General features: G+C 41.5%; 1 protein-coding gene across 1 annotated transcript in view; it reads left to right on the top strand.

Moving 5' to 3' along the window:
* The window catches only part of LOC111669650 (protocadherin-15-like), a 138429-nt gene extending 127245 nt beyond the window's left edge, over window positions 1-11184 (top strand). The window contains exons 34-38 of the mRNA XM_087179236.1: window positions 322-343; window positions 808-846; window positions 1111-1184; window positions 5582-5711; window positions 9758-11184. Coding sequence (XP_087035362.1) covers window positions 322-343; window positions 808-846; window positions 1111-1184; window positions 5582-5711; window positions 9758-10534 — 1042 coding nt within the window. The 3' untranslated portion in view covers window positions 10535-11184. The remainder of the gene's footprint in view (window positions 1-321; window positions 344-807; window positions 847-1110; window positions 1185-5581; window positions 5712-9757) is intronic.
* Window positions 11185-13271: the final 2087 nt, after the last annotated feature.

Raw genomic sequence — 13271 nt, 5'->3', positions numbered from 1 at the left:
TTTCTCTTTTGTTTGTCCTCTTATAGAGCCCTCCCTCTCTATTTCAATTTTCTCAAAATACACAAAATCCCATACATACACTTCTACACATCTCATCCTCTTGCTTTCTTCTCAGAAACTGTTAAATTCCAAAATGTGAAATGTTTCCAGGATGCCACATCTATTTGGATTTTCATTTAAACTTCCCATTTCCTCTGTAGTAAGGAAACTGCTCGGTGATGTGCTGAAATGTATGAAACACACGTCTACATCAAGTGTGTTATGTTGAATGTTTTCTCTGTCATTTTGGTTTATGGTCTCTCTGTTTCTGTGATCTTCCAGGCGTGGATATGGACAACAAGAGGTAGGTGTCTTTCACTGCTTGCATGCTGTAGTTGCATGTGTTATTTACTTTTTCGTCTTGTCCTCTGATGTTTAGTTGGCCCCGTCTTTGTTTTCTGCTCCTCTTTCTATTCTGTTCTGTTTGATGTAGTCAAGATGGAGCACAATGTAATCAGTGCTGTGTTTACAATTTATTTTGTTTACATAACTGACTGACTGTCTCCCTTGTCTAAAGACATCAAGTAGAAATATAATGTAAAATGTAAAAACACAAAGACACTGATAATGAAAGTCAACCAAACACCAAATGACACAAATACACACGTCGAATCCTCTGCATTCAAGCAATATTGAATGAGGAACATCAGTAATTGATTGTCTGCTTTCCAAACAGTTGTCTATTCCATAATAGACCATTTTTTGGGGGAGAGCTCCTAACATCTTCCATTTGTCTTGTCATTCGCTGCTTTTCTTTCCCTCTGGCAGACACAACAACTTCTGCGACCTTCTCTGCTCAGACCAGAGGTACTCTCTCTCTTTTTTCTGCACTCCACTTTAATTGTGGTTTTCTGCTTGAGTGTGTGGGTCCTTGGACAGGTTGTGGGGTGGGGATGAGGGTGGGAGGGGTTGGGGGTGGGGTACATCCACGTAGGGGGTTTTGTGCGGATGCATTCAGATGTTTTTAAATACATATATGTGAGTATGTACTGTATATAATGTGCATATGTCTCATAGTGTGTGTAGGGCAAATGTGTTCTACATACTAATAAAGGTTTGTCAATCTCACAGGAGTTATCAATGGAATCTGGCATCGACCCCGGACAGGACTACTACACACAGGATTATTACAACTATGATCATGGGTAAGTACGTCACACCCTACAGCACATATTGCTTTCTGTACATATAGGGACATATATATGTTCATATCTTAACATAGGTTTATCTATATGTACATATATCTATCCTATTGTGTTACAATCATATAATGTTACAAAATGAAATATGGATGATTTTCCTCTGCACATAGGTGTTTGTTATCATATAATGACTAATAATTGCACACCGTTTATTGCCTTAAACATTTGTTTTTACTTTATTACATTTGCTGTATATATAAGCAATGTTTTACATGTATTATTTGCCATCAGGGGCACACAGTAGGAAGTATACGGAGAACCAGCTCCACTATGTTTCATCTCTCACCTTTGACCTCTAGCAGTGACTGCCAGGCTTCACTAATATCACTGATAAATGATATTTCCTCCTCCGTGATGTTGGAGGTCAGCGTGTGCACTTTATCCGGCTGGGCCTCACGTCAGCCCTGTGACAGCTGCTTTGATATCAAGCTGATCGCATCGCTCATGCAGTGTGTTGGCCACTGTGAAACGCTGACACTGGCGACCTGCTTCATACCAGTCTTCCCACTCTCATATAGTTCATGTTTTTGAACTACACGAAGTCAGAAGCGCTGGAGGAAGATCTTACAATGATTTTGTTCAAAGTGTGTGTGTGTGTGTACTGTAAGTGTGTGTCATTCCTTGGAAGCCTGGTGTTGAAAAGTCACGAAATATAGTATAGAAATGGTAATATATTGAACACACACACACACACACACACACACACACACACATTAAATAAAAGCGTTCATGAACAAGACCTCTGACGAATCATTGCATCCCTCCCAAGTGTGTATGTGAGTGTGTGTGTGTGTGTGTGTCTGTTATTCGGCACGCATCCATCCGTGATGCATTGTGTAATTTTTATAATTTTAGCTGCAGACTCCTGGGAACTTGATTTTATACACCCACCCACACTCACACATAAATACACAGTAGCACACACACACACAGACATAAAATCTCTCATGGAAAACACATTCATCACTCACTCACTCATACACTCAGTGAGAAATGCTCTCTTGCTCATTCTTTCTTTCTTTCTTTCACACTCACACACACACACACACACACACACACACACACACACCACACACACACACACACACACACACAGCTAATTCTCTCTTCTTAGCATTGCATTACCGTAGCAGCTAATCAGGCAGCCAGCCGTGGAAGCAGACAATGGGCCAGATGCTGTTGGCTTAGAGCTACATTCACAAACTCATGTCTGACTCTGTACGTACACAGTAGCAGGAAATCAGACTTTGTGACCCGGTGGGATTCAGATGTAATCACTTTATTTGTTTCAGTTAGGAATGAAAGGTGCAGGTAGACTATGCTAACAAGTACTAAACCGCCGCTCAGGACACGGACCAAGTTTTCTTTTTGAAATACAGTCAAAAGCCGTTCCAGTATTTACCTCCACTGCTACAGTAGAGTGGGTTCATGACCTTTTGACCCTTTCTTTAATCTGTCTCCAAAAGACGAGATCAAAATGGGATTTTCTCTGCATGTATGGGAATGTAGCCATCTGCCACTGGCATGATTCTGATTGGATTTATACAGATGCAAAAAATAACTTGAACCATTTGTTGCATGGGTCTGATGTTTTGATGGAGAAAAAAAGAAAAAATAACAACAAAATAAGCTAAATTCATGTTGCCCTCTAGTCAAGAGTAAAATACTCAACCCGTACACGCAGCAATAAGGGATTAAATCTTGCTTTTCCAAAATCGTTATTGGCGTGGGTGATGAGCACTGTGACTGCTGCGTAGCTGATAGGTGCTGAGTTAGGGCACCCACATAAAAAATAGAGGATGAGGAGACTAGAAATCTGGCATGATTGACTATGTTGTAAGCGCAGGATGAATGAGGATGAATGTGAGAACAAAAAGATAAATCTGTACATTAAGGTTGACGGTGGCATGAAGTTATTAATGGGGAAAAATATTAATATATAGGAACAGTTCGACATTTTGAGGAATACACTTGCTTGCTTAAGTATGAAACTCCGGCCAGGAGTCAGATAGCTTAGCTTCGCATAAAGACTTTTTTTGTGGTGCAATACATAAGTCAGTATTGGAGCCCTGTAGTGTGCAAGCTGTTTTATGTTCATTCACACCTCTCCTAATTTTGGCCATGCGTGTAGACCTCCAGTTTACATAATCCAACTTCCTGCTTTACTTTAAAGTTTATTAATTAACATGTTACGTCTTGTTTCTTAAATTCTTACAAAAACCAAAGAGTAAAAATGACTCAGATAAGTTTTTGTTGGACTATTTCTTGACTGTTCCTGGTCAACCATCTCCTGCCTCTAGCATCATATTTGACTTCTTCTCATCTCATGGCAAGAAAGAAAATAAGTGTATGTCCCAAATATTTTTCCTATTCGTTATTGATATCCTCATACCCCTCGCACATAACTTAAAACAGGCTGGACATGCAGACTTTTACTCAAGAGATGTAATGGGAATGAGAAGCAGATCAAGAAAGGAACGGTCAAATGGAAGCAGCAGAGGTTGAGAGCAGCTCATGACTTTTAGTCCCTAGCATGCATCAAGTTCCAAAAACATTTGGTCGTACATTTTCCATAAGGCAGCTCTAAAGCATTTGTCTTTAAAGCCCCATTGTTTCGCAAATGACCAAGTTTCATTTTCCATACTGCCAGTGTGTAATGTAGGCTTTGGTAAAAAAAAATTGTGGTTTTGAAGCACATTATTCAAGTGATGTCACTAGAGTAATCTTCCCAGACTTTTCAAATGGTGACTTCAGGGACACAGGTCACATTATACAACTGTTCTCCCAGCCTGCAACTAGTAAATGCACTTTCTCATGTAGAACAGGTGCAATGTACCTTGAGAGTTAAATCTAAATAATGAATCAGCCATTCTGAAAGACTGAATTTCTGATTTTGTCTCAATGGCCCATTGAAAAATATCTTCATACCAGCCTTCGCTCTCTCTCTCTCTTACTAATAAATCATATTTTGTTTCATTTGGGAATCAAAAATAGTGTTTTATTTCCTCACTCAGTGACATTAAAAGACTATTAAAGCACTCTCTACCAGTACTCTCATATACTGTCATATCTTAGTATGTGAATGTGATCACACGTCCACGGACTCATCATGAAACAACCATTTAGCATATAGAGAGTCACCAGAAACAGCCAGTGACCCAGTTTAGTCCATTTCGCCACACACACACACACACTCACACTCACTCACTCACTCACTAACTATCAATGATTCTGACAACTTTGAACTGCATCAACTGATTATCATATCATTACTGCTCCCTAGTGGTGACACAGAGAGGGGGATGAGTAAGAAAGAAAAGGAGTGAAGAAGGAAAATATAGGCAAAGAGTTTCTGTAGCCTTTAAGTAATTTGAGCGTGTGTGCACTTAAATGATTTCACAGTAATGACTGTGAAATCCCATAAGCAGGTTTTAGTGTTAGGTTAGGACTCATTACATGAGCTTGCAGAGGCCATACTATAAGGATTAGGCTTTGTGACATATTAGACTGGCCTGGTCTTTCTAATTTGACCAATCCACTATTAGCTTGTTGATGTTTCTTTCCCTTGCCTCTTTTTTCTCCCTCTTTCGCCCCTTTTCTCATCCAAACACATCCTTCATCCATGTGTCCCTTCCATTTGTTTATTACTTGGCTACTTACTGTAATGGGAGAGCGGCTTCTTCCACCAGTTGACTCTAAGCAGAGTGATTACACAAGGCAACTTTTCTGTACAACTCTGTTATGGAGGGAAGCCAAAGGACTACCAGCAGATTTGTTACTTTAATCACTCTGGGACATATTGTTTCCAGAAAAGCATTTGAAAAGATATGTTTTTTGACCCACTGGCTCTCTGAGTTGCTTGCTGCAGGGCACAGAGCCCAAGTGATGATGCACAACACAGTTTCTTGGCCGGTTGAGCCAGGCAGCGCTCCCGACAACAGGCAACAAAAAGAGACAAAGGGGAAGAAAATCGATTCCAGTGTTTTCTGCTAACAAAATGTCTACTGGCAACAAAATGCTCCTTTTGTGATTAAAGCAGCTCTGCTAAGGAATCATTAGACACTGCTCATCATTGGAGTGGACCACAGTGTTGTCCTGCGTGGTGTGTCTTTAAGTGGTTATGGGAAAGCATTAGCCACGTGCGGTTTTGTTTGTAAAGCAAGTTTTTCTCATGTCTTCACTTATGATTGGCAGAGGTTGTTATCCAGTACCACAGCTTCTGATTATTTATTTATTTTAACACAAAATCATTTTTCTGCTCTGCACAGCCTCTTCTTGGTTATTGCTCATCTGTAATGCTCTGTACGTATTTCTTTTTCTCCCTCCGTCACTTGGTACAGGTATGACCTTCCTCAGTACGGAAGTCGCAGGAAGTTGATCTCACCCTCCGGCCTCTACGATGAATATGGAGAAGTTGTTGTCGATGACGACGGCAGCTACTACTACAGCCCACAGGAGTCTGACGGAGAGGTAAACACTGTAGAAACAGAACACAAACCGTCACTAACCATTCAACACCCACCTTCCTTGGGGGTGGTCCACCTAATTTTAATGTATTTTTGATCACTAAACCTTTCAATGAAATCCGGCATATATAGTAAAAATTATCAGGTTGGGAACAGTTAAGCATTTTGTTGCCAGGAGTTAGTTAAGAAGATGAATATCACTCTCATGCCCAGGAAACTACAGCCACCTACCAACAAACTACTACTTACTAATTATCTTGTTTTCTAACTCTCTGCAAGAAAACAAATGTGTGTATTTCCGATAGTTTAAAGTTTAAAGCGGGAGTGCAGGACTTTTACAAAATAAATTATTCAAGTCCTTGAGAAACAACTTCACACAATGCTGATTAACCCTATCAATAAGCAGGTAAATCTCTCTGTAATTCACAGTATACCAGTTTTAAATCAAGCATCTGGTGTCCGGAAGCATTGCACACATTGCACATTGGTTTGCCATAGTTGATGCGGGGAGCAACTGTAGCGATGGAGACAGAGTAGGCTACAGTAACTGCAAGTATGGCGGAGCCTATGGTGGAAAAACGTAGGCCTCCAAGAAAGGTTTCTGATCCACCAGATAAAAAACTGTTTAGAGAAAGGGTTACAGTCTAAAAAAGGAAAAGACGTTGATAATTTTTGTTTAATTATTCTCACTGCCAGAAGGTTGAGAGAGAAAACTTCCACACTGCAGGTTTAAGATGTATACTCTCCAATGACAGAAAAGTTATTTACGTATTCTTATCATGCAAGATTTCATAGTACTAGAGTCAGTGAAGGTTCGTGTTAGTGGTAGCATTTCTCCTGTGGAAGAATATGAGGTACAAGGTCAAAGCCAGCTCCTATTAATATTGTTGACATTAATGCTGATGATTTTTGCAGATATTTGACCATTTGCTAAATGTTCTTATTTGGTTTTGGACTAATATCATCAGGTGAGGAGACAGTTTCGAGGAAGTAGATTAGCCCCACACCCTGCTAACTTCCAGCCCCGTCCTCCACCAAGAAAGAACCCAGGAGACCCCAGAAGTGAGGGCGATAAAAAACAACCATTGGCGGTTGCTACGACCATAAACACAAAGGCCAAGGGCTCGAGTGCGGCCGCCAGGTTGAAAGCCATGATGAGAGTCAGCACACTGCTGACCAAAGAGAGCAAAACATCTGGGCAGCCTCCTGCCATCCACCCACCATGGAACAAAGCCAGAATTGGACCGCTGGAAGTGGGGGGTGGAGGTAGAGAAAGGCTGGAAGAAAGAAAAGAGGAAGGCCTGGGGAAAGGGTTTGAGAGAGGGGAGGCAGGGAAAAGAGAAAACAAAGGAGGAGGAAGAGATGAATCAACAGAAAGAGGGAGAGAAAGAGGAGGTAGAGGAGAAATGGAAACATGGGGGAGAAGCAACAGAGGTGGTGTGACAATGGGAAACAATGGGATGAGAAATGCTTTTGGAGGAGAGCACAGGGGAGAACTCCCTGGCTTGTCGTCCTCTGGCCGGTCTTTCAGCCTGGACGGTGGCATGGTCATCAATGGGAGCTACTTCCAGACGTCCCTTGAAGCCAGCAAAACCCTGCCAGTAAAACAAAAGATGAGTGAGGCCCTCAGTCTTATCTCCCTCGCCAGAAGGCTCCAGCGACCCGCCAGGGTGGGAGACGAGCAGTGGAGTGATGGAAAAAGCTTGGATAGGGGAGAGAAGAACAGCAGGAAGATGTATAGCTCCATAGGAGATATGAGTGTTTCTGCATCAGTGTCAGAGAGAGCCACAGAGGAGGAAAGGAGGAGGTGGGAGTTAGGAGAGGAAGATAGTTCCATTGAGGGATGGTGGAAGAGAGGAAAAAGATTTCATGACAGCGATTCTGAAACAGCAAGTGGCAGCAAGGACTCAGAGTTTAGTCTCTCCAATGCAAGTAGCCCCACATCATCTGTCACAGCCGGGCACGATAAGACCGAATCTGATACAGAAACAGAAAAAAATGAGTCTGACTCAGGAGCAGAAAAGGAGGAGGGAACTCCTAACACAGACAGAGAGCTGGAGAGTGAAAGCCAAGAGGGAGAGGGGTCAGAGAAGGAGTCAGGGTTAGAGAGTGAGGATGAGGGGAAAGAGTCGAGCAGAAAACACTCAAAGGGTAGGGTTAGTAACAGTTCCACAAGTAGTGAAAGCATTAGTAGTAAAAGTAGAAGTGGTCGTGCCAATTTAAAGAAAGAAAGCATGAGCAGACGGAGAGGAAGGAGCAGCTGCAATGAGTCAGATAGAAACAGCAGCAATGTCTCTAAAAGTTCAAGATATTCGGGTTCTACAGTTTCTAGTTCTAGGCCCAGAACTTCTAGACACCCACTTTCTTCACATGAAACAATAGAGGAAGAGAGCGAGGAGCAGAGTGAGGAAGATGAGGAATCAGGAGAGGAGGAGGAGGAAGATGGGAAAAGTCTTGGATCGCGGAAGTTGTCATCGAGTAGGCGAGTTTCCAGCCACAACCAATTAGATATCAGCTCGGGCGTGATCGACACCTCGGACGACTTGTCACCCATCATCGAGGACGCCGAAGAGGAGGAGGAGGAGGAGAAGAGCAGCAGCCTTGTGGGGGAAGGAAACCAGAAGGAAGAAGTGGGGGATTTGGAAAATGAGTCGGCTGATTGAAATGCAGATGAGGACTGAGCCCCCCCTCCCCATGATTAAATTCTTTGCCACTGAGTAAGATCTTGGTGAAAATGCCTGGATTGGGAGTGCAGTCATTACCTGAGTGGAATTTATTACTGTAATCTCTCTCTTTTTCTTGTTTGGTGTGATTTACACTCACAGGAGTGTAAATTGCCTGCATGTCCTCTGCTGCCCTCACACAGTATCTCTTTCTGTGTTTTTACCTTCTGTTTTTAATCCCCTTTTTCCAATCAGCCTATCTTCTCTCGCTCTTCTTCGTCTGTCTCGTCTTCTTTTATAACAGCTCTGATACTCTTGAAATCTTTGGCAGGTCTTCTCTGGTAGTTTTTCTCCTGGGCTGACTGGTCTCATTTTCCTTTTGTGAAAACTCCACCTCCAGCTGCTTATTTCTCTGCTGCTGCAGCTCAGAGATTGTTATTCACTGACCTCTCTTTGTTGCACCTAAGGTTCACTCAAGCTTTTCTCATTAATCATTTCTTTTCTGTGTCTATCATTCTCCCTGTGTCAGTCAGTTCTTCTAGTACCTGTTATATGCAGTGGGAGAAATATGTTTTCTCTATAATGATGAACGGGTTCTTTCTTCCACACTATGGAGGTTAAATGGAAAATCTGAGGGTTATGTTGTGCAATCACAGGTCAGTTATTTTCACAGCAGCCCTTTTCTTCTTACAAAGTGTGTTTGTGTGTGTGTGCACAGCAGTGTTTGCTCTGACCTAACTGAGCATAGGTTTAACGGTTACATAGTGTTTTATTTTATAAAGAGTTACAACCAAAAATCGGGAGTAAACTCTGTTGCACTTATTGTCTTTGTTGTGTAGTTTGTTTGCAGTGTGAGTGTGTTTGCAGTGCAAATTAGCAAATATTAGCATGCTAAACTAAGATTGTGCACATTGTAAATGTTACATAGTACCTGCTTAACATCAGTGTGTTAGTTGTCATTGTGAGCATGTTAACATGCTCATGTTGGCATTTATCTCCAATCACTGCTGTGCCATAGTACAGCCTCACAGAGCTAACTGCATGGCTGTAGAAACATAGTCCTTTCTACCCTCACACAACATAAACATAAACATTAGCTTCAGCTAAACTTCAAAAATGTGTATTGTGAATCTTGTGTTAAGAAAGACCGAAAATGTGAAGCTAGCCTTCAAGTTAAAGACGAGTCATTAGGAAACCTATGTTCAAAGAAGTTATTTTTAGGTTTTGCTTCCATTTCTATTATTTCATTTTTTCTAGTGAAGTTAGCCAACAAACCAGCTAGCCTCGGCCAGGTTAGCCCATACCAGTGAAACTCCATTTAGGGAACATTGATGAAATCTCTCAACTATCCGTGGTTTAATGCCAAATTATTTGTGTGTTTTTCCAGCATGGCAGTAGAAAACGTCGGGTCAAGTTGGTGGTGGACCGAGAATACGAGACCAGCTCCACTGGTGAGGACAGCATGCCGGAAACCCAACGCACCCGCTTACCCACCACCCTCAACAGCCATGCTAACGTGAACGGAAGCATCTACATGGCCCAGAATGGCTCCATCATCCGCACCCGACGTTCAGTAAACGCCACAGGTCCCATACACGCACACACCACTACGAACAACAACCTCAAACTCACCTCCCCCATCTTCAGCTCACGGCTGACAAAGCACTTTAAAAAACTAGACAAAATGGCTGCCACGTTGGAGGAAAGAGTACCCCTGAACAACCCCAGAACAGCAGCAGACGGTGGTTGCAACACGCTGCGCACATTCCAAAGCTCGGGAATGGCCACGTCTGCAACGGCCACGTCCTCTTTCTCTAACACGGACAACAATAAAATGCTGAATGTGTTTAACACTCGACAATCCAGCGTTTCTTTAGGGTCAACCAGCACCAGCAACACGGGCCCTGAGAGTGCAGCGTCCAAATCAAACCTGCTGAAAGCGGCACAGGGCGGCACAGAGCAGCAGCCTCAGAGCACAGAGGAGAGAGATGAGTTGAAAGAAGGAGAGAGAGAGTCGAAAGTAGACGACAGCAATGAAGAAGACGACGATGGACTCGTTATGAGGGAGCCGTTGGAGTGCCCGAGTGACAGAACGCAGTCGGATGAGGAGGAATTATGGATGGGCCCGTGGAACAGCCTTCACATACCCATGACCAAACTCTGACTGATGCTGACGCCACTGTGCTCGTTCCTTAATGCCAGGATCATTAAAGCGTTCAGACATCATTTCTGTTCATTAGTTGTGGATCTAATGGGGATGCTCCAATCCAATTAAGAGAAAGCTAATTAAGAGATCGGTAAGTTAATATTCTTCATGTATCTATTAAAAGAATTTCATTTATTTTTGTTTCCAGTTCAGAGAGAAGGATGATAAAAATTAAGAAGTAACTTGGCATCTAATGGGTTATTTCTGCAGTTTACTCATTAAAATGTCTGTTTTGTAACTTCTAAAGAGTCCAATCAGAGCATCCCTTCAGCCCAACTGATCTTCGAGCTGCAAATACTTTCACAAAACTTGACCAAGAATGAGAGGACTTGTTATATTTCTACTTTGCTAAGAGATAATGAAGCGAACGTTAGGAAAAAGTTTTGAACTTTCTATGGCCCTTTAAGCGACAGGTGTCTCTGTATGGGACTGCACTTTGTTTCATTCAGTATTAACAGCTACTGGTGCGACTCATCTTGAATTTGCCTGACACTTTTCATTGACACATGAAGTCTTGTATTGTTCAAACTTGCCTTTTTATCCTTTGTCAAGTTGCTTGGCAAACTTTATCCAAATAAAAAAAACAATTTCATCCATTGAAACGTGGAGTTTGGCTAAATTGGCTCTGAGTTAATGTCTCCTCTCCAACTAAGATGTGACTGTTGCAAGGTGTGTGACTAAATGTCAAATGGGGTATAGGCGTAGCTCCACCAAAAGAAACCTTGTCATTGGTCATTTTATATGTATGTGGTCAGTGCACCTGATTGTATCTGCTATCAGTAACAAGATTGGTATTGATCTTGTTATCTCTTGAGAAAGCAAATAAGCATATTTCCCAAAATGTTGAACTACTCCTTTAATGTATGGAAGATATATTACATCTATCATATCGTTGTTTCCACAAGCCCACCAATATTTTTTCCTCTTGCACAAATTTTGCATTGATGCTTCACTCAATATGGAAGCTTTGGCTTTATTGGAAACTTGAAAATGCCATATTGATCACTTTAAATTATGGAATATCCTGATTTTGAGGCTCATTCTGAAATGCTATGTTTAAGGCAAGATTAAATGAGTTTCTTACAAAAAATCCAGTCAATACTGGATGTGAGGTGTTATCCATCACTTCGTGTTTGTCAGATTAAAGTTTTAACTTGATTAAAAAGCTGTGAGATTCAGAAAAGTACAAGATATTTGCATCTTGTTTTAATTAAACAGATACTGCTTGGAATGAAGAGATTATTTTTTAATTCCCTAATTCTACTGGATTCCTGAGAGATGTATTCAACAGAGCACATGGATCCTTCTCCCTTATCAAAGTTAATTGCGATAAAGGTGAGGGAACTTTTTAATTGTGAACCACATTACAGTGAATTGTTTTATTTGAAGTCTGAAAGAAACCGGACCATTAAGCTGTGGAATTAACCAAGTTTTAAAACTCTCACATTTAATTTGATGACTGCATAATTTTGCATTAAGGAACTCAACAGAGGGTGCCATACCGGTGGTGATATTTGAAACTGAGTGCTCCTTATTAACCGGAATTAGCAGACTGTACCGGAGAGCAGTATTTTAAACAGTTTCTGGAAGGAAGGGCACGTCCAAGACGCTGTTATTGATTCAACTAAATGAGCTGATTATGTCGCTGATTCCCGAACCCACTGTGCTTTATTAGAGGAAAAGACAGACTGAACTCGGCTCATTAATCTATGACACAGGCGCAAAAGATTTGATTAGTGGCTGCAATGATGTTAAAAGGGGCATTTCACCCAAAAAACAAAGCTGAGTTATTATGTGTGCTTCATCCTAAATGCAAAGTTAAAAGCACATATTCATTTCGAGCAAATGTACAGATACAGTTGCACACTGTATATGTTTCCTTTATTTTGTTTAAGCAGGTCACATGGTGTCATTAATGCACCAGATAAGAAATGAAGAGCTGCAAACATTCCCTGCTAATCACCACTTATTTACATTTGTATGAAACTGCCTTTTTTCACAGCAGACATTTTGACTTGTCATTGTAAAGCTCATGTGTTATTGACAATGGTCTGCTCTGTTCAAGTCTCCCACTAAGCCATGACAGGGTGTCAGTGAGCCACCATGCACAACACCAGGACCCTGAAAGTGAAGCAGCTTTCAGGTGTGGACTCACATCACATGACTTGGACTCCAGACATGAATCTGGTAACAACTCATAAACTGACTTGACTTTAACACCAGTGACTTCTGACTTGCAGTGACTTGATGTCTTACCCAAACCCAAAGATAAAAATGTTGTAGTGTGAAGTCGCAACATCGACATTTTCCTGACAATGGATATAAATAATTACTTGGAAAAAGTAAATGTAGAATGAAATATATGTGTTTTATATGATATATAAAATTAGTCCTAACGGGATGGACAGATTATGAGACAAGCCCCTGGGCAGACACCAGTACAAGGCTCCCCAGCTCTATATATATATTTATTGACTGAGACACAAAAATGACTACAAATGGTGTGTCGTTGGTAGTAGTTTTGTAGTTGTTTTGTAAGAGCACTTTTATGGTGTAGTTCGTCAACATTGTCACACTTGCTTCTTTATATGCTAATAGTAGATGAGTTGATCGATCGATCGATCGATCTCTCTCTCTCTCTCTTTCACACACACACACACACACACACTTACAGACACTCTGATATGCAACACAG

Source organism: Seriola lalandi, unplaced genomic scaffold, assembly GCF_002814215.2.
Source record: "Seriola lalandi dorsalis isolate HSWRI2012SDOR001 ecotype SW California unplaced genomic scaffold, Sedor1 jcf7180002054801, whole genome shotgun sequence".
In the NCBI taxonomy this organism is placed as follows: domain Eukaryota; kingdom Metazoa; phylum Chordata; class Actinopteri; order Carangiformes; family Carangidae; genus Seriola; species Seriola lalandi.
This window is presented reverse-complemented; position numbering and strand designations above follow the sequence as displayed.